The sequence below is a fragment of the Monodon monoceros genome, unplaced genomic scaffold (genome assembly GCF_005190385.1).
Source record: "Monodon monoceros isolate NGI ecotype Baffin Bay Population unplaced genomic scaffold, NGI_Narwhal_1 Super_Scaffold_13, whole genome shotgun sequence".
In the NCBI taxonomy this organism is placed as follows: Eukaryota; Metazoa; Chordata; class Mammalia; order Artiodactyla; family Monodontidae; genus Monodon; species Monodon monoceros.
The window spans coordinates 54804304-54825958 of NW_021703769.1; the positions used below are offsets into that span (position 1 = coordinate 54804304).

The 21655-nt window shown below is 43.4% G+C and overlaps 1 protein-coding gene across 10 annotated transcripts in view; it reads left to right on the top strand.

The window, feature by feature from the left end:
* The window catches only part of RBFOX1 (RNA binding fox-1 homolog 1), a 1498136-nt gene that overhangs the window by 1436556 nt on the left and 39925 nt on the right, over positions 1-21655 (top strand). For 7 of the 10 annotated variants that reach the window (XM_029222049.1, XM_029222042.1, XM_029222050.1 and 4 more), the window contains 2 exons: positions 2411-2543; positions 12830-12869. In XM_029222049.1, coding sequence (XP_029077882.1) covers positions 2411-2543; positions 12830-12869 — 173 coding nt within the window. Of the gene's footprint in view, positions 1-2410; positions 2544-12829; positions 12870-19264; positions 19308-21655 lie in introns of all 10 variants that reach the window. The other 3 variants (XM_029222041.1, XM_029222043.1, XM_029222044.1) reach the window with 1 other exon arrangement.

Genomic DNA, 21655 nt, shown 5'->3' on the forward strand with positions numbered 1-21655 from the left:
AATTAATGGGGTGAAGGGCTTCTACTCTTTATTTCTTTTCTTTTAATTGAAGTATAGCTGATTTACAATGTTGCGTTAATTTCTGCTGTACAACAAAGTTATTCAGTTATATATATTTTATATATATATATCAATACATTCTTTTTTTAGTATTCTTTTCCATTATGGTTTATCATAAGATAGTGCTGTGCTATACAGTAGGACCTTGTTGTTTATCCATTCTATATATAGAAGCTCGCATCTGCTAACCCCTAGCTTCCACTCCATCCCTCCCCCAGCCCCCTCCCCCTTGGCAACCACCAGTGTGTTCTCTGGGTGGAGGGCTTCTACTCTTGAACGTGATAGCGGGGAGGGGAAAAGCCCTTCTCTGCCGTTTGGATGTAGGGTGGAGGCAAGTTTAACATAATATGAAATACAGCACCCTGTGAGAGGCTAGGTATTCAGCAAAATAGAGATCCTGGCAGAGGGAAGCTTGGATGTGCTGAGTTAACTCGGGGAAGGAGCTTCCTTGGCTGTGAGGCCTCTCTGAGCCTTTACGGTCCTATGATGCCAAGAGAAGCTGTGTCCTTCCCAGCCTTGCCTGTTGTTACCAACACTGTCTGAATCCCAGGGGAGTTGGAGCAGGGGAGGCAGGGCTGTAGATGGGGAGGAAAGCCATCCCACCCTGGTTCATGTCATCTGTCTCCCTCTCTCTTGAAATCCTCAAAGCTCCTGTTAGGTAAGCAGGATGAGGGGAGAGAATGGAACAGGGAGAGGAAGTTCCCTGGATAGTCTGTCAATCATTTGGCTGGACCACAGCCCACGGTTCATTCACTTGTTCATGCATGTAAGTCATCTAGAATCTACTGTGTCCAGTATCTAGAACCTACTGTGGACAAAATCAGGGGGCTTCTGCTGACGTGGGGGAGGCGCAGGGAGATGCAAAGATGAATGGGATATGGTGGGAGGCCTCAAGGAGCTGGCAGATGAATAGAAGAGGTAAAGGTAACAAATGACTGACTGCTCTCAATACCTGTGAGAGGTTGGGTATTCTGCAAACTAGAGTTCCTGGAAAAATGAAGTTTGGGGGTTCTGGGTTAATGGTGTTAATGCACTTCCCTTACCTTAGGACTTTCTGAGCCTTTAATATAGAGCTCCTGGGACAGTAGTTTCCTAAAAAAGCATCCCCTCCACGGGATTCAGTGTGGGCAACAGTGCCTGCTGCTAAGTGGGATGGGACAGGCATGGCCAGCATGGTGAGAGCGGTGAGATTCAGTGACAGAAGGAGCAGGAAGGCAGAGGTGGTGTTGTGAAGGCTTCAAGGGCCCTGATGCCTGAGGATTTGCAGCCATCCTAGGAGGAATGACACCCCTGCCAGCGGAAGCCATACTAATTATCAGGGATCTCAAGCATCAGGCTTACTTTCCCTGCTGACTCCTCACCAAGTCACTCTGCTCAGAGAATTTTCCCCCAGGGAAGAAAACCCTGCCCAAACCCTTTCCTTCAGAGTCGAATTCCCACACTTCTCTGCAATTATGTTCGTGGTAGAAATGGTTTTATAAGCTGTATAAATGGTTTGGGGGCTGATGGGACCTTAGTAATAATTTGTTTCTTGGAGCCTGAGAGGTCCATACACCAACGATGTGTACACTTGTCTCTAGGAACGCAGTATTTCAATTTAAAATTTTTAACAAGCAATATAGGTACATAAAGGAAAATAAGGAAAAAAAATTAAAGTGGGTTGGGGAAAAGCTATGAATAGACAACTAACATTTACTTATGAAGTTCAGCCCCAGAGATAACTACAAACACATTGAAATATGTACGTATATGAATTTGTATATATAACTATATAAATACGCAGACGTATATAAATATGCACATATACACATTCACATACCCACATGCATGCGTACATGTATATACACACAAACATCCAGGTATATTGTATATACACATATATACACATATTCACTTCCACATGCACACATGCTCATACAGATGTGTACATATACACATATGCATAGTGTGTGCTCATCCACATATATATCACACTATGCATAGATGGGTGATAGGTAGACAGACTTGAGAGCACACTGCACATACATCTTGCAATCTGTTGCAATACCTTTTTAAAAATTTAAGTTTGTGCAGTGAGCTTTTCTCTGGTTATTAAGAATGCTTTGTGAAGGTCTGTCCTTGACCTTGGGCACAGGGACCACGGGGTGAACTAGCCCATCCTTTCTGGAATCAGACCTTGGTCTCCTCCCTCCTACCCGCCTTTGGAAGCCTGACTCTGGGAAGGAAGGGGGGCAGGTGTCCAGCCCTGGCCTGCGGGGAGAAGGGTCCTGAGTGGGGGTGGGGAGGGGCGGGTGGTTCCCTCAAAGGCAGGAGTGCCTCTGAAAGCTCTGCTCTCTCCTGTCGCCCGCAGTGCCCGGCTTCCCGTATCCAGCCGCCACCGCCGCGGCCGCCTACCGAGGGGCGCACCTGCGAGGCCGCGGCCGCACCGTGTACAACACCTTCCGGGCCGCGGCGCCCCCGCCCCCGATCCCGGCCTACGGCGGGTAAGTGGGGCAGCCCCCCGACCCCGGGCGGGCCTCCCGCACCAGCACCCCTTGCGTGCGATCTAGCGCATGCCGGCCTTGACCGCCCCCGCCCCGCCTCCCGGAACCGCCCGGCATGCAGCCCGCGCGCTTGCTGTGCAGCACCTTGCAAAGAGTCTTGAAAAATGAGTGTAATTCGTCTTGTCATGGTTGGTGCCTTTAAGCATTCTACATGTCACATTTTGTTATGTAAATTCTCTTTGAGACTGAATGCTGGAGAACAGAGAAATGGTTACAGCCCAAGACGTCTTTCTGATGATTGCAAACATCTGGTGATTAAGGAGGTTGGATCACATTTGCCCTTTGAATCCCTCGGTGGAGGAACAGGAGGGTTTCAAACGTACAATCCATTGGGGCGGTCTTGCCCCCCTCCCCAAAGACATCTTGTGCTTCAAGGTGAATGAACCTTTGGCCCAGAAGAGAAAATTAGGTGTCGAGTCTAATGCAAACTCTTGAAGTTCAAAGAAATTGGAAGTGACTCATTTAGTTGGATTTTCCAAAATTGCCTTTGCCTTCCTTTTTCCCTCTCTGAGGACAATGCAGATTGATTTGTTCCCCAAGGCCCGTTTGGTCTTTCTGTACATGGACTTTGCTATTGCCGAGTGAATATCAAGGAATGGTGGTGAATGCTGAGGAAAAAAAATTGGTACTGGCGTAATGGGCTGCTTTCTTGAAGTGCTACCCTTTCTGCCTCGCTGTTAGGAATCCTCCTAGAACATTCTGGTCCCCTGGAGTCGGAGAGAGGGAAGTCTCTAAGGCAGTGGTCCTCATGGGACATTGGGAATGTCTGGAGACATTTTTATTTTTGTTTGTTGTGATAGCATCTACTGGGTAGAGGCCAGGGATGCTGCTAAAAATCCTACAATGCACAGGACAGGACAGGACAGCCTCCCAACACACCCCCCAACACAAAGAGTTACAGGGCCCAAATGCCAATAGCACCACTCAAAGGAAAACTCAGCTATACCCAGCACAGTCTGGCCAGGAGACTGGCTTTCTGGTCTCTAGAAAGAATCTGGCTATATTCAGGACTGTGTGAAAGGGTTAAATGCATTTTCTATAGCTCTTTGGCTTATCCATCTTTTAGAAAACCTGAATAAGCCTAGATCATCTCTATTCTGATGACAAAAGGAAACACTCTTTGTTCATTATTTATTCATATCTCACGCATTCCCAAGTAGAGCATTTGAAGTGTTTTAAAAACAAATGCAATGAAACAAAGTTAAGAATATTAAGAAGTGAAATTTGATGAAATCATCAGGAAGGGAAAATAAAAGCAGAGAAATAAGACAATGTCCATCATTTCTGTATTGTCATTAGAGTTTTTTTTACCGAAAAGGTGGAGGATAATAACGAACCAAGGATGAATCGGCCTTAAATTCTCCCAACCCTCCAAAACAATGCGTCTCCATGTCCTAAGCCTTATGTATCTGACTGTGTACTCTAAGGAATCATCGCTAGTATGATCATTATCTCCAGCCCACAGTGTCGAGCCCATTTTTAGATTCAAAAAGACAGAAACAAAGATTTGTTATTCCCAAGGTCACATCATGAGTTATGAAGAAAAAATAAGTTACCCTTTAGGCTCATGAAAGCAAGATTCATAAGCCGTAAATGCAGAATTGCATGTTTATATCACATTAGTTTGCCTGAAAATCATTATCTTACCTTAGTAGATGGTAATTGTCGCTTTTTGGTCTGTGTACCCTCAGTCTATCACTACTATATTGAACAGAAAAAAATAAAATTGTATGGCTTATCCTCATGTGAACAATTTATAAAAATCTCAGAGTAACACACCTGCTGTAAAATTGAAATTTGCTAACTTATAATGAACTTGCTCTTTGCTGGCAATAACCAGGTATAACTAATGCCATGTTCGCCAGGGAGAGAACCAGGCATCTCCAAGCGGTGAAGCACGTTGCTGGTGACTGCTTTGGACATGATTTCGTTTTAATATTCCAGTGATCTTCCTAATCATTTTGGTTATAATGGTGAATTGTGCCTCTTCACTGGCAATATTGTGGTTGGAATTCTGAAACCACACCTAGTAGGAAGAGAAAATTCTCAAGACGGGCAGAGTAGGAAATTCAGAAGGGCTAAGGGTGTGTGTGTCCATGTGTGCATGTTCTATAAGAGCAGATTGAAAAGGAGGAAACTCAGCTAGTTGCCTGGGTGTTTTGCTGGATTACAAACTGCCTGGAGTGCTTTGAAACCAAATGAAAAAGTGTGAACTCAGCATCTTCAATGGAGGTTCCTTTCCCTTCATTGGCTTAGGCTGAAGGAGTCCACGGCGGGAGGGCCTGGGAGGGGCAGCCCATCTTGGAGAGGAAAAGAGCTGAGCAGGACACAGAGCAGACATTGGCTGGAGTCGAGAGCGCCCTGATCTATGTTGAGTGGAAGCAAGTAGCAGAGAGGTTGGAAACCCATTTCTGTTTCCAGGGTGACATTATCAGGATTCAGGTGGTCCCGGGAATAGTGTGGATTTCCTGTAGCTGTTTGTCTTCAAAGTCCTTTAGTTTCCTGATTTCTAGATTTGACTGTCTTTTCTCCAGTCCAGTTAATTGCTTCTCTCAGCTCGATGCACTGTCTTACGCTAAGGTTGCTGAGGCAAATGGCACCTTTGGAGGAGTTTCTTACGGTCAGGCACAGGGAACACCATAGATGCTAACAATTTCAACAAATGTGATGTGATAAGATAGGGTGTTGCATGGGCACCAGCTTGGGTTCCAGAAAGCTTCCAGAGAGAGAAGAAATCCAGTCATTTCCATTGTAAATCAATTATACTTCAGTTAAAAAAAATTTTTTTAGTTGAAAAGTTTAAAACCAAAAAAGAAAACGAAAGAAAGAAAATCCAATCAGGAAAAATCCAATCATTTCCTAAATTGCCACATTAAGCTCTCATTCTGCGATGCTCCCTCATACTCAGAGGCCCCCATCTTTTCATAAGCCATCACCTAAAAAACACTGCATTTATTAAGGAAGAATCTACTTTTCCCACTGTCACCAATTGAAGACATATCTGTCATCCTAAACCTCTGTTTTCCATGAAGTATCCAATATGAATACTCTTACTAAAATTGCAGCGAAGAATGTGTCATCTATCCTATGTCCATGTATAGCTTCCTTTTTTTTTTTTTCCTGAGAGATTGAAAAAAATCCACAGAACCTCCAAGGCCACCTTTGTGAAGCTCTGAGTGACCCTTGGAAGTATCCAACGTCAAGATAGTCACCCAGGAGGATTCACTAAGGATGCTCTTACATTTCCTTTTAGTGATTTGGTTTTTCCCTCCACGTCCTGATATTTTCTGAAATTTCTCCCAGCAAGTAAAGAATGTAGGCTATGAAGAGCCCTGTCTCCTCTTTCTCACATAGCTAAATAGAAAGTTATTGGGACATTAATTCATGATCACTCCTGGTGGCGGGGGGAAGGCTCTACTTGGACCAGGGATCACAGGAATGAGAGGAAAGCCCTAGACTGGCCCAACCAACCCCTTAGTGATTGCCAGCACTAACTGAGTGAGAATGGGTGATGAGTTAGAAAGCTAATGTCTACACAGTCTGTAAGATTGTTACAATCCTATAAAGACACAGACTGTGGGGCAGATGAGATCCGCTCCTGCCTTTCTATCTCATACTGCCCTGGGTAGCTGACTTAATAACCTCTGCAGGCACAGTTGCCTTAGCAGGTGAGTGAAGACTACACCTGCCGCCGTAGGGTTGATAGAGGATGAAATAGGGAGATGCAGGTAAGGTTACAACTTATTTCCATCGAATGGCACGTGTTAAGTGAACTGTAGCTACTGTTGTTGCTGTTAACGTGGTTATTGGCTTTTTATTAGTTGCTCATACCCTCCTCTTTCTCAAGGGTCCCCTTTGGCTTATGTTGAGTACCCATATCTTTCCTTCCATGAGTCACGTACCCATTGGCTGGGGGACTCCTACAGTTCACAGACCTCCATTCCCCATACGCCACAGAGATGGCTTTGGACAGAGGCACTTCAGTGGTTTATGGAATCTGTAGATTGGAAATAAAATATTAACTAGCGAACAGTCTCAGGGAGAGCTAAATGGACCAAGTCGTCCATATTTCTCCTTGCATTTGCTCCTGGAGTCTGTTGAGATAAGTGGCTACCATGTCCAGTCTGTCTTCCTAGGACTCATATTTGGGAGAAATTACCCATTGGGTAGTTGTCATTCAAGGGAGCTGGCAGGCTGATGATGTGTGGATGAAGACGGAAGGTAGAAGCGTCAGAGACACATACACCAGACACAGTACAACATCGGAGGTTACAGGACAGCAATTAAACCTCACTCCTCTCCCCACAAAACCCTATGAGATTGGCCTCACCAAGTCCTTGTTCTTAATTAGTTAATTAATTAATTAACAGCACCTTATCAAGTGCCTACTATGTACCAACACATTGTATGGGGCTAGGGATATAGAGGACCATAGGAGATTTTTAAAATTCTTCTTCTAAGTTAAGCACCTAGCATTTGCTATAGGGTTTTTATCTTGGCTCTCTGGATATTTTTGAGCAAGACATTTTGTACTTTCTCAAGTCATTAATTATGTCACATGTATGTACAACTTCTCAGAGTTACCATGAGAAGTATTTTGAGCTGAATATGCTACTCTAAGTGCAAGAAAGATATGGTGGGATCCCAGGAAAAAACTTGTACAGTTGGTCAGTGCAAGAATGAAGCCCATACACAGAGCCTTTGGGAGTGCTTTCAGGTTAGGTCCTGAAGAAGCCTTTAGAACAGTGTGTGCAAACCTTTCTTTCTGTAAATCAACCATGTTTTTTGGTTTTAATTTATAAATGTCTTATCCTCAGATTGTATTATCTGATGCTTGGGACGTTTCTCGCTGAACATAAACATTACGTCATCATCACCTAGCCCCAGAATACTTTCCAGAATTCTCTTTAGCTTTTTTGGTTTTTTGGTTTTGCCGTGAATTCTTGTTTAAATTCTCAGCCAGTTTTAAAATGTAACCTCTTACATTAAAAAAAAAAAAAAAGCCTCTTAATTGAGTGCATTTAAAGACAAACACTCTAAGTCAGTGGTTCTTAAATTTGGGGGGAGAAAGTGGGATGTCACAGATGCCTTTGATAATCTAATTAAAATATGTATTTTCCCCAGGAGAATGTCAGTGTACATACACTGCCCAATTCTATACAAATGCTAGTGAGTTTATGGACCCACCTGATATCCATTCAGAAACAACTAGCATTCAGAAATATTATTTTCCACTTGGAATGGGCAGTAAGATAAAGCAGCTTTAAATAACCTTTCCTTCAAGAATGTATTTGTGGTTGGGATATATTATGTTACCCAAACAGATTGTATAGTTTGGGCATCGCATGATTTCTTTCTTTCCTTTTTTTATAAAGTAAACTAATTTGCTATAGTGAAATCATTCCCTGCTTTCATTCATTCAAATATTTAACTCCTGTTATTACCTTTCTAAGAAAATGAGATGTGCATTTGCATCACGCTCTTGTGAAAGCATATTGCAGTTCCGAAGAGATTACAGTTACCTCTGCATGGCTAGACAGACCGCCTCTGCATTAAAATAAGGCTGCACCTGTTCAATGCATGATGGCAACTCTCTTCTCTTGTACTGGGATGTGGCTAATTTATCGATAGCTATGCATTAGACATCATCCCCTGCCCTCATTTCCCTTCACATATGCACCTGTTTAGTGGGGTTTTAAAAAAATGTTTGGATCCATTCTCGAAAACCAACATGGGACTTTCTAAGAGCTTGCCTATAACCAGCTCCTATATAGAATAGGACCTAGGAAGCTGACCTTCAGGGCTGTCTCAAATGTAAAGTAAAATGACACGTGGAGGTTGGTGCTCCATAGGGCAATAAGCCTATTAGTCCTAGGACCGGCAGCGTCAGCATCCCGTTACTTGTTAAAAATGCAAATTCTTAGACCCAACCTCCCCACCCCGCCATCCAGATCTATTGATTCAGAACCTCTGGGCTGGGCATGGGGCCCAGCCATCTGTGTTTTAACAGGCCCTCGAGGTGGTCCTGATGCCTGCTGAAGTTTGACCACTGCTGCCTGTCATGGCAATTAAAAATGTGGGCTGTGAAGCCAATACAACCTGGGCTAGAATCCCAGCTTCTTCATCAGTACCTAGCTCTCTCCGTTTCACTCTCTTGATGTCCAAAGAGGCTATAATAACATTATCCGTCTCATAGGGGTATTTTGAGGATTAGGTGGGATAATGATAATTAGGTCAGACTAGGGACGGACACAGAGGAATCGCTCTCCAGGTGTGAGGGCTCGTGGCGATCACATTCGTGCTATGACTTAGGAAAAAAACACACAGTATCGTGATGAAACTCGCAGCCCATCAAGTGGCTTTGTTTCATGCGGCCAATGAGGATGGCCGTATCGGTTCCTAGTTTTTTGGAGTCATTGTGAAGGTAGATCACTCACCCCCTGGTTCGTTTCTCTCCAAACTGTACAGGTGTTGCCCATAGTGAAAACCAGCAGTCCCTACCCTGGGCGGTTTGTAAGAGCAGCTAGAATTCTCCACTTCCTTTCTTAGGGAAGCCACCACAGTTGGCTGAGCCTCTGAACACCCCCAAACTAGAAATTATGCCCTGGACCCTGTAGACATCGGACCTTGCATTGGCTGTTCCCTTTGCCTGGCTTGCTTTTCCTCCCTAGTTCCTCTTGAACTAGCTCAGGTGCTGGGGTTTCTGGGCCGTTCGCTGGGGTTCCCTCACCTCTGATGCCAGCCCTCCTCCTTCCATTACCAGGTCAGAGTGCCATCGTTCCCCTCCTCTGCAGCAGCTCTCGCGGCTGCCACCTTACACCAGGGTACCTGGCTTTGTGCCTCCCTGTAAGCTCCCTGAGGGCAGCCTTAGCTGGTGGACTTGCCCTGAGCCGCAGCATCCTGGTTGGAGTGTAGTAAGCATTCCAACAGCAGAGGAATAGGGCTCATCAGTCTGTTTGTTTGAGTCTGTTCAAATGAGACGCCAGATCACATGTTCCCTTTGGTTCTCTGTCTTGTAAACGTGGGATGTCAGAGTCCCTGAGTAATCTTCTGTGGTCCATGGTGGAGGGCAGAGCGTGGCAGCCAGGTCACCTGGCTGAACAAGCCTAAGGCAAACATCGGGGCCTGTTCCTGACTCACTTCTGGGAGCTGTTGGTACCAAGAGGCTTGCCATGGAGGCACGCAGCTGGCCACAGTGCACAAGAGCTTGTCCTGATGAAAGAAGGGGCCCTTTTCTCAGCCAGAGCTCTGCCTCAGCCACTCCTGGTCCTGTGCCCCCTGGAACAGCCCCCAATTGTCTGCAAGAGCAGACACAGATGGAGTCCCCCTCTACAAATATTTAGAGAAAGGCATCCCTTCCCATATTTGAATGTATATTAATGTTTGGTTAAATATTAATATATTGTTCACATGTGCATCACATTGTCTAGCCTCTTGCACTGGTATCCGAAGTCCGGGTCCAGGTTTTTGGGGTTTTATTGTTTGTTTGTTTGTTTTTGGCCTCACCGCGTGGCTTGTGGGATCTTAGTTCCCCGACCAGGGATCGAACCCATGCCCCCTGCAATGGAAGCTCAGAGTCCTAACCACTGGACCGCCAGGGAAGTCCCAGGGTCCAGTTTTTGAATCTTACCCCCCCCCCACCATTGACAGCAGCCATTGATGCTGAATAACCAGATGAAGATTCTACCTAGAATTGCTCTGTGTCACCTTCTGTCACCTACTAATGGCCAACCCCCCCTTTAAACTATGGGCAGTGTTCACTCAATAGATATTTACTTACATCTTCAGTGTGAAAAGCAATGTGTTGGCCATCAAGTGGGATAGAATGTCGAGTAAGCTATTGGGTGCAACTTTCAGGGTGAAATGAGCTGCCTACACAAATGCCTTTAATATTTGACCAATATTTAAGATTGTTGGACCAAGTGAGGATTTGAGGATCGGAAAACGTGGTGCTGGTGTTCACAGGAAGGAGGAAGAACTCAGCTTGGGGTGGGCACTGGATAAAGCTCATAGCGATGTGATATTTAATTAGAACTTTGTTGGCAACTACCTCGCTCATCGCTTTGCACACATCACCTAACTCAATCCTCCCTTGACGTGGGCACTTAACCTCCTTCCCCATTTCACAGATGAAGAAGTGAAGCTCAGGTAGCTTAGGTCATTAGTCCCAGGGCGCATAGCTGCTGACTGCTGAGGCTGTGACCCAGATGCCCGTGTGTTTCCACTCTAACTTGGCTCTTGAATGGTGTTCTGCTTTTGGATGAGGTTATCAGGAGACAAGGCTTCCCTGGCACAAGGACCAGCACTTGCAAGGGCGTGATGTCATGGAGGAATGGACAGTGTGACTGACGTCTTGGGGGAATGGACAGCGCTGTTCTGATCTGGCTGAATGATCAGCTCTGGGCCCAGTCTTGCTGGCAGAGGCCAGCCCTGGCTTCTGACCCCCAACAGGCAGTATCTTTTTATGTTGGAAACGTTGAAAGAGAAATCAAAGCCTAGCTCAGGTTGCCACTTACCTCTGGATCTCGGATTAGGGTTTGACGCTGCTTGACAAGTGCTCTTGTGAACCGGAGCCCCTTTTCGATCCAAACAAAAACAGCTGAAAGCGATTCCTACTGACCTCCTTAGCATGTGAAATCCCTGCCCCGTTTTTAAAGATGATGGTACTTGGGGTTTAACCAATCAACTCTGAAAAGCTCTGAGAAGCACACTGCAGTGTTCTCCAGCAAACCAGTGTCACTGCCGTGTGCGTGTGTGCATGTGCGTGTTGTCGAGTGTCTCCCCTTGGCTCTCGATATGCTTGGCTTACCTGCGGGTCCACTCTGCTCCTGAAACCTGCTGGAATCCTTCGGTAATCAAAGTCCTGCTTCTGTTAGGACTGCAGCTCCATTCGACGGTGGGGCGCATTGGAGAATTTGCGGTGGGGCGCATTTGACAGAATCATAAATCATCTGTAAATTCCAGGGGAAGAGATCAGGGAAGGTTATTAATAACAACTGCTATCCTTTGGAAACATGCCTTAGAAACCCGCATTTTTGTATTTGAGATGTTCTGGGATCTTCACAAAGGCCTGTGAGGTGCGCAGGCTACATGGGATCCTCATTAAACCCGTTTTAATGCTTAGGAATTTTAAGTCAGTTTCCTAGGAGCCCAGAGCTGTGAGCTTCTTTTCCTGGATATTTCACTCGAGGTAAACCAAAAAACTTCTGGAAAAGTCCAGGATCTTTTATTTACGCCGTCCTGTGAGGTCCCTTCTCTCTGAGATGACTAAATGGACAGGAATCAGAGAGCTGCTGTGAGGCCAGGCTTGTTCAATCATTATGTGGGAGTCTGCTTAGTCTGGTTATAATTTATGCGAATATACACACAGACATAGGCGTGTACACACACATGACTCATGAGCCCACGTACACACAGATGTGCACACACATACTACACATACTACACACATCATATGCACAATATCTACATTCATATACACATGCACACACATGCACTTATACGCATGTACACGGTATACACATGCACACACGTATGCATTTACATGTTCAAAGTAACGCACACATTCATATGCATATATACGCACAAAGCACACCCATATACAAAAGCACACATATATTTTTGCACACACATCTACACACCTGTTCACACACCCGTATAATTAGAGATATTCTACATGTACCATAAAAGAGGGGCACGTGGAATCGTCAAATAGAATACTAGAGTGTGGAAGAATATAGAAGAAAGTTTCTGAAATCGTTTGGATTGTGCAGTGCCCCTGAGGTCATTCAGCTCTAACCCGTATTGAAAATGTGACATCCATACGCCTGCTCTTATCAATCATATATTTTAAGCAGATGGTTTTTTTTCCGGGGGGACCTAGATGGTTTTGCTGAATGCAAACCCTGATCCTCATATCTGCGTGGGTCACTTAAAATAAACGTGAATCCTCTTTGCATTTCTACACCCCTCTGGAAAGATTGCAAAGTCTGGTACCCAGCACGCCACCATGTCCTGATTCTGGGCCGACACCGAACCCCAGCCTAATTTTCTCAGTCTGATGGACTGCCATTGTCTCCAACCTCCTTAACCAATCTGAAAACGATCCTCGGTTCCTGTGTTTCGGATCTTGTGACCAGACTAACTTCGCCAGTGCAGGGGTTGGTGTGTCTGCATGGGGAAATGCACTAATATGAATGTTTTTCTTTGTGTGTGCACCCTTGCAGTGTTGTTTACCAGGATGGATTTTATGGTGCAGACATTTATGTAAGTATTCATTAACGTGCATGCCATCCTTGTTTCCTCCGGAGTCATTCTTTTTACAAGTTTGCTGCAAATTTCTCTACTGGGTGCCGCCCGTTTCCTCTTCCTGTGAGAAAGAGTCCAAAGGCTTGGAGGACTGAAGGCCTTCTGCTCATGATAGCCGTCGTGCTGTTGGGTGAGGGGCATTAACTCCCTGATTAACTTCAGAATAAACGCAAAACACCTTCCCCAAAAAGATGACATTTTTCCCATGTCAAATTAAAGACCCTCCTTCAAAAAGAAATCCTCTCTGAAGTTCTCAGTATGGTCTGTGTGTTTTCAATATAATATGTAGGATGACAGCTGTAGTTACCAGCTGTAGAGGGTGAAAATATATTTTCATGGCTGATGTTTTGGTTGTTTTCTTGTAAATATATTTAATTGTTGATCACTACAGCCCCAGAAAGATATTTCTTCCCCCAAACCCCGTTTCTCTCTCTCTCTCCCCCACTGATGATTTTAGCAAGAAATATCTCCTAACAAAATACAGACCAACTTAAGCATTCAACTCTTATTTTTTTCAACTCTTTATTCCCTCCATCTCCCCAAAACAGTTACCTGATTTAGAATTATTTGTCCAATTTAGAATTGTTTGTTAAATGGTACCACTTTATTAAGCTTTTCACTTTTAGAGAAGAGGAGGATGTTTCTCATTATGGGGCCATAATTAAATTTACCTAACTTGATCTAGAGGTAGTTATTCACCCATGGTATTATATTAGCCTCAATGTTTTGAAAATGACTTGGAATAAACACAATTTAAAAGAAATGGGTGGGGTTGGGAGGTATTTTCTAAATCATATCATTTTTATTACGAGGGACCTCAAATTCAGTGGAATCATATTTGTTGTTTTATAGATTAGATAACAAAGAAAAATGTAACCATATTTCTGATCAAATTGAGGCAATTTACTAGAAAATAGGAAAGACACTAGTTATTTAATTTCCTTCCCTTCGAATTTCAAATAATTACAATTTTGAGGCAGAGTATTAATCTCCATCAATGATGAACTTGGGTTTTATTATAATTGCATCAAGTACATTTATTATAATCTGTGGGTTAGGTGGTTGTTTTTTTTTTCCCCCTTAATGAAATGAAAGAGCAACTTACATGTTCTTTATTCACCCAGGGAACAACCTATTTCCTTCTTGTGGTGTAGCTCCATCCTCTCCTTCTCAAGTCCTCTTTTTCCAAACTTTGAGTTTATACCATTTTAAATAGAGAAGCAGGCAGGGGCTAAACAGGCTGGACCTCCTCCAAATCCTCAGATAACCCATAAACCCAAACATCAGTCTATACCCTTCCCCTAGGGTAGCCTCTGGATAGAGGATGCAAATGGAGGGAGTTAGGACTTAGTTTAGGACATTTTTTTTTTTTTTTTAATTTCAGAAATGGAGGAGAGTAGAGAAGGGATGGAGAAATTAGAAAAAAAGAAAATACACAGAAAGGAAAACTATCTTCATCAACACTCACCCAAGGGGAAAAAAAATGTGGACATTACTAAGTCTAGCTAAAATAAAACACATTACAATTATTAGCTGCCATTTATTGAGTGTTCCCTTCTCTGTAAAATGACAATAATTTATTGAATTATTTGTAAGATGACAATGACTTATTGAATTATTAATTTGTGCTGTCCTATGGGTAGGTCAAATTGGTGTCTCTTCCTTGCCTCATAGCTTTTTAGTTTAGTTTTTTTTTTTTTTTGCGGTACGCGGGCCTCTCACTGTTGTGGCCTCTCCCGTTGCGGAGCACAGGCTCCGGACGCGCAGGCTCAGCGGCCATGGCTCACGGGCCCAGCTGCTCCGCGGCATGTGGGATCTTCCCGGACCGGGGCACGAACCCGTGTCCCCTGCATCGGCAGGCAGACTCTCAACCACTGCGCCACCAGGGAAGCCCTGCCTCATAGCTTTTTGTATAACAGGAAGTAGAAGCTTCCTGAAGGTACAGGCAGTAGGAGCCCACAAATAAGGAAAAAGAATGGGCGAGAGTAACAGATAGAGAACGTCTGCATTGGTTGAGACCAATGAAAAGCCGCGAGAACAAGGCAAGTAGAGAGAGCAAAGGGACTCAGAGGAGAGCATCCAGACTAAGGTGGAAAGAGAAACTCCATTCAGGGAGAAAAGCTCCAAAAAAGTCCCTTTGTGCTTTCGGTTCCTTTTGGGGTTTTTGCTTCCCACTGGGTGAGGTTTGGATGAACAGGGTTACGTCAATAACTTCAAGTCCTGAGTTTCCTGGTGCCAAGGCTTAAAAATCTGTCCCTTTTGCCCTTATCAAGCCACCCTACTAGCCAAAAACATTTATATATTTTTCCCACTGTTCATATTATGATGATAAGATTTTAAGGAGGCAGCTCCAAACAGGCAATTCGGTGATGGAAAAGCTAACTGAAATATGAAGTTTTAGCTTTGTTTATGCAGCACATTTCTGTCCTCTTTCCAGGAAGGTAGCTTCTGGAATACTTTACTCTGTATCCGAAGGCGGCTTTGGAATCTTGCTGCATGGGTGGTGTATGTATGTGGGGGACAGCGATGAACTAGACTCTGCCCCATCAGGGCAGCAAACCAAGGGCTCATAGATGGCCTTAAGTTGATTTAAGGCAAAAAAGAATATGAATATTTCCTGCACTCTAAAGCTTATGGTGCAGGATTCATCCTGGCCGGAAGTATATTATAATCTTGAATGTGCTATTTGAAGCTGCTACCCCTACCTCCTTTTAGATACTGGTATGTTCTGGTGATTAGAAATGTCCCCCGTGCTCCGTTTTTTTTTAAAGAAATGATGATTAAAGAGGTTCATAAAAAGGCATGCAAGGTTCTATTTTATTTAAAGGAAGTGTGTGGCTTGCTCGTTTGATCTCATTAAAAATAGTGCACTAGCACAGGGAGATCAGCTCGGTGCTTTGTGACCACCTAGAGGGGTGGGATAGGGAGGGTGGAAGAGAGACGCAAGGGGGGGGGTATGGGGATATATGTATACGTATAGCTGATTCACTTTGTTGTACTGCAGAAACTAACACAACATTTTAAAGCAATTATACTCCAATAAAGGTGTTAAAAAAATAGTGCACAATAAATAGGCCTAGGGCCATCCTGAGAAGACCTGGGACATGTCTTAGACACATTGGTCCCCTCTAATAGGTCTAAACCAGTTATTTCTTTTTAATTTTATTGGGCAGAGTAATAAGCTTCTGGCTTTGGTTACTTTTAAGGAAAGTAAGGGGAGGCTGCTCTCCAAACCTTCCTGCCCCGATTATCCTCCGCCTTGACAGTGGATCAGAGCAACCCAGCAACTATAACAGCATGGGTACCAGAACGACTGACCTTTTGTACACACCCTGCTTTCTCCACTCCTTCTCCTCTTTGTTGTCCAAGGTCTCCATCCCTCCCACCTGATGGTGGAGCCCTCTGGCATCTCCCAGTCCTGCCAGAGCACAGAGGATTTGAAAGACCCGCAGGATCCCTGTAACTAGCAATCCCCCTTACCTAGAATTAGCTCCTCTTAAACTTTTCAGGGAAGAGAAGATTGAAGTGAGAGAGAGAGTGATAATCATGGACACCCTGAAAGTGCTGGAGGCAGTGGATTTGTAAGAAGATGCTGTGAGCTAGAAGCTAAGGTTCAAAACCAGGGCCGCCCCTTTGGGCTGAGTGCAAAGAAGAATCATCTTACTCGGGAGCCCAGCCCTGCAGGGGAAATGCTGCCTGTTATGCTCAGGCCCAGTGCAGATGGCCAAGGGGTTTCTGAGTCAGCAAGGAGGGTCACAAAAGTCATCACCTGGGTCCCTTCTACCTGAGGACACACTACACACACACACACACACACACACACACACACACACACTTTTAGTATTTTGAAAGGTAGGAATTGAGCTTCCATCACTAGCCTGTCAGACCTACAAGTTCACTCATTGTTTAGTGGTGCCCATTTCCATAAATTCTTCTGAATTAAAAAGTGGGCCATGGCACAACATTGTAAATCAACTATACGTCAATAAAAAAAAAGTGGGCCAAGTTAATGAAAAAATATATAAATAATAGGAGAAGCGATACATGGGTATGATCAACCATTTGAAAGTTGAAGGACCACGTCCCCAGGACCTGCAAAGCAATCCATTAGATTTAGGGGTGAAGCTAGAGATCTCATAAGGCTGGCATCAATCAAGGAGCTGAAAATAAGGGTTGCTGAACTGAACCAAGACAAGTGTTTTCACCTGCTCAGGGAGATAGCAAAGAATATGGTATTTGATCAAAAGATAACTATTGAAAATGCAGAGAAGGAAATGATAATAGAGCTGTTAAAAAAGATCTGAGAAACTCTCAGTAGAAACAAAAGTAAGAGAGTAGAGTTCTGGGCACTGGAAAGAAGGGAAGAGAAGACGGGGGAGCAGGAGGGCACCAGAGAGTGAGAGAAAGAGTGAGAGAGAGAGAGAGAGAGAGAGAGAGAGAGATGATATAGAGTAATGGTATCTTTTTTTTCTTTCTTGTTTTTTTTTTAGGGCTGCGTTGGGTCTTCATTGCAGGCTTTCTCTAGTTGCGGCGAGTGGGGATTCTCTTCGCTGTGGTGGGCGGGCTTCTCATTGCAGTGGCTTCTCTTGTTGCAGAGCACGGGCTCTAGGCACGTGGGCTTCATTAGTTGTGACATGCGGGCTCAGTAGTTGTGGCTCACAGGTTCTAGAGTGCAGGTTCAGTAGTTGTGGCACACGGGCTTAGTTGCTCCACGGCACGTGGGATCTTCCCGGACCAGGGCTCAAACCCGCGTCCCCTGCATTGGCAGGCAGATTCTTAACCACCGTGCCACCAGGGAAGTCCTGATGATATAGACTATAAATGTTAACCTCGCTCCCTTTTATTAGAAAAGCCCTAAGCTTTCTAACACTCAATGCAGCTGAGAGGCTCCCTAGTGAATATGTCTGGATGAGATTCCAGTGCATTTCTGCATCATGCCTAAATCCCGTTATAACAAGGTTCTGGGTGACACCATGACTTAAATACAATTATTTCTGCATTCATGTCACTCTGCTGTCCATGGATCTTAAAAAGGTGTCCTCATTTCACTGACGTTTGCGCTCAGGACAGAAGTGTCAGTAGCATTGAAAGGTGGGAAGAGAAAATTCTCCAGATAAAAACCCCAAGTGTTTATTCCTGAGATCCTGTTTTCAGGATCTGATCCAGCTGGGGGTCCTCATTAGGCTGGTCAGTAACGATGGGGGAGGAGGCAACAGCCCATCCAGAAGTTAAGCATGTCCTGTGTAAGAGACAAGACACTGAACTGTTACATCACCTCATTCCCTCTGCACATGGTCCTATCAAGGAGCAATCTCATTACCCATCACCTCCATTTTTTTTTTTCCCGGAGGAGGAAACTTTTTTCAGGAAAGAGATGAAATTATTTGTTCAGAAATCTTCACTGTCACTGGGGTTTGAGCCCATGTGATCTAATTGCCGAGTTCAACCCTTAAGCCCTGGGCCAACAGAATAACACTGTTGTCCCTATTGAGCAAACTTGAGAAATGCAGTGAAAAAAAGGAAAGGGGGAGGGTGAGAAGTGAGAGGATAATGGAGAGTGTATGGGGTGGACAAGCCACAGGGAATAATATCTGTACTTGAAACATTCAAATAAGCGAGAGAGAGAGAGAGAGAGAGAGAGAGAACTTTTACAGTTGTAGTTCCATAAACGTAGATTTTAACTTTAAAAGGAAGGCTAAGTAGAACTAAATTGGAAAGAAAAGCCAGACTATATAAAAAATATATATTACACACACACACACACACACACACAATGTTTCTAGTCATATATGTTAAAAGCAGCTTTGATAGCTTCATTGTGATTCATTGTTTCATGAAATGCAATTGTGTTGTGTTATTACATGAAATTAAATTTAAAAAAATATAAAGGCGTTGATACAGTTATGGTTGCTACTGTGCTGTCATCCTAATTGCCTCAATCATTAGGCATCAAAGTTAAATCCTCAGGTGTTCCAGAGAATTCCAATCATGAGATAAAGAGATAAATGTGAGCGAGTTAACTTGAGCTATTGAAATATGCTGGTAGGGGAAGAAGCCATGAAAATATCCTTTTTTCTTCTTTAAAAATAAACACAGGTTATAACACAAATACGGTGAGTGCGGTTTGATCCCCAGCCCCACTGTCTTGATACTCTCAGTTACAGAGATTTTGTAGCTAAAAAAGGCTCGGCATTGCTTAGTCTTTCTTTTGGTTTGATGGGCCACTCTTAGGTCTTAGTGAAAGAAGAGAAGCAAACTTGTAAATGAATTGCTCTGGAATTTCTGTCTGACGTATGCATTTTCTTTTATTTCATTTTTGCATTGAAAAACATTACATTTCTGTTTCCTTATAGAGTAGTGTATCAAGAGCCTGTGTATGGCAATAAATTGCTGCAGGTATGAAATCCCGGCTGGTGGAAAAACTCATCACTATTGATTGTGGGTTTGCTGTGAAATCCTACTAACAAGACAATTGCGGGGAGGGGAGATGGTCTCTAACATAGAAGGAGGAAAGACTTAACTGAATTTTCCAGTTTTGATGTGAATTCTTCTAGAAGAGAGATGCTCATCATGAAATGTTTCCCTCTTTGCTAGATTGTGTGTCAAAAGGTCTGGCTTGGCTCTTCATTTCTTGGCTTAAAATGTATCTGGCTTCAATGACTATAAACTCAGTGAAAATAATTCAACGGTTTCATTGAACCAATTGTCGGAAAAAAATTTTTTAGTAGGTTCCTGGAGTCAACTGGGATGGTTAAACCAAAAAGCCTTTTATACATCCAGCACTGAGGGTCAGCATAGCTAACATAACTTCCCCTGGTTTCATTGTAGCTTCTTATAAATTTATTTCACAACTTTTGCCGTAGCTCTGAAACCTATTTCCCACTGCTGAAGCAACACCCAAATGAACGAACTTGTAGGAAGGAAACAGAAAAAAATCAACACATCCATCGAAGTGTAGCTTGGCTAGGTCTAAAACCAACATTAAAACTGTCAAATAAAAGGAAAGAGGAATGAAAACTAATGATCAGTGGGAGTTTTATTACATGGGTTTCCCTGTGACCTGCATCCTCGTTTTGGTTCAGTATTAAGTCAATTAAGAAGGTACTTTTTTTTTTTTACTGTGAGATTAGTCAAGTTTTAATAAGAAATCTAATATAAAAAATGGGTACTTGGACCTAGGAGAGGACCAAATAGTTAAAATTCCTGACATCAACTTTTATTTTCACTTTCTAAAAAAACAGGACTTCTATTGCCATATTTCAAAAATAGCTGAACATACGCAGATAAAAGAGTAATGATTTATATTTATGTTTTACATTTTGCAAATGTTCTTTAAATGTCATTATAGTGAATCAATTTTATGTATATTATTAATCCACCTGTTTTAGACAAAGTGAGATCCTTGGATGTTCTCAGAAAGGAAAAGCCCTACCCAATCCCTGTGTCCCCACCAATGACAAAAATTTTACCTCGCTTCCTAAGCAATTCGCCGTTCGGATATTTGAACATCTTTTTCCAAAAGTATGCTCTCAAGTTTAAACGTGTGATTTCCGTTGTCAAACCACTCTGTGATGCAGTGGAGAGCCACAGGGCTCATTGATAATGCTTTACAAAGTTCCACAAATGAGTATCCAGTTTCGTTTCACTCAGCATCTCCCAAACCTGTTTGGTCATGAAACCTTGCCCTTCCCTGCCACTATGAATACGCCACCAAGCACAATTTTGAAAATGGTTCATTGGTGTATCATTAAAGGTCCTTAGTTGATAACTTCCCCCAGTGGACCTCCAGAAGTCTTGCTAACAAAGGAAGTGTTTCTGACCATGTGAGTCAGTATCTCCCATGGCCGCATCTGGTGGTGGTGGCCAGGTTGAGAGGGGAGATCCATAATGACATTTAAAATGTGTATGTTCTATAAGTTCACACTTGTATTTTGCTGCCTAGCATGTGAAAGTGAGTACATTTTGTGAGTAGGGAGTGTAGACCATTTTGTGTTTGTCATCCCTTTTTTACCTTTGGTTTGGTGGTGGGAAAAGTCTACTTGTCAAGGATGCATTTTTTTGTCCTAAGGTCTGGGAGGACCAGTTTCAATGTGAACGTGGTTTGGTGATCGCAAATAGGAGTGAGTGCTTCTTTTTTCAGACATTACTCCAGAACCTTGCAGAAGCTTTGGCTATGCTCAAGGAGCTGCAAAATATAGGGCAATAAAACTGATTAGAGGCACCTGTTAGAACGGCTAATTAAAGCAATTTGTATTTTTTTTTATTACTTTACAGTGTATGAACACATATACGGAGTTAATACACAACTCTGGTTTTCCCCTTAAACGGATTTCATACAGAAGAAAAATAGCGAACGAAGACAATGCAGTATATAAATGTGGTGACACCCAGCCATCCAGTCCTTTTCTTTTTCCAATTATTACATATTTCAGGGATCACTTAGGCCTGGACTGTCCAATACTGTAGCCACCAGCCCCATGTGGTTGTGTACATTTAAATTCAAATGAACTCAACTTAAAGAAATCAAAAACTCCATTTGGTGTACCAGCCACATTTCAAGGGTTCAGTAGACATTTAGGACAAGCAGCTACCATACTGGACAGCAAAGATATAGAACATTTCTGATATCATCAGGTCTGCTGGACAGCAAGAAGATCACTGACCAAGGTCAAAATCTCTCCACTGGTTCCACAGACTTCAGCAAACTATGACCTTGACTCATGAATCAGGAATACTTGTAAACA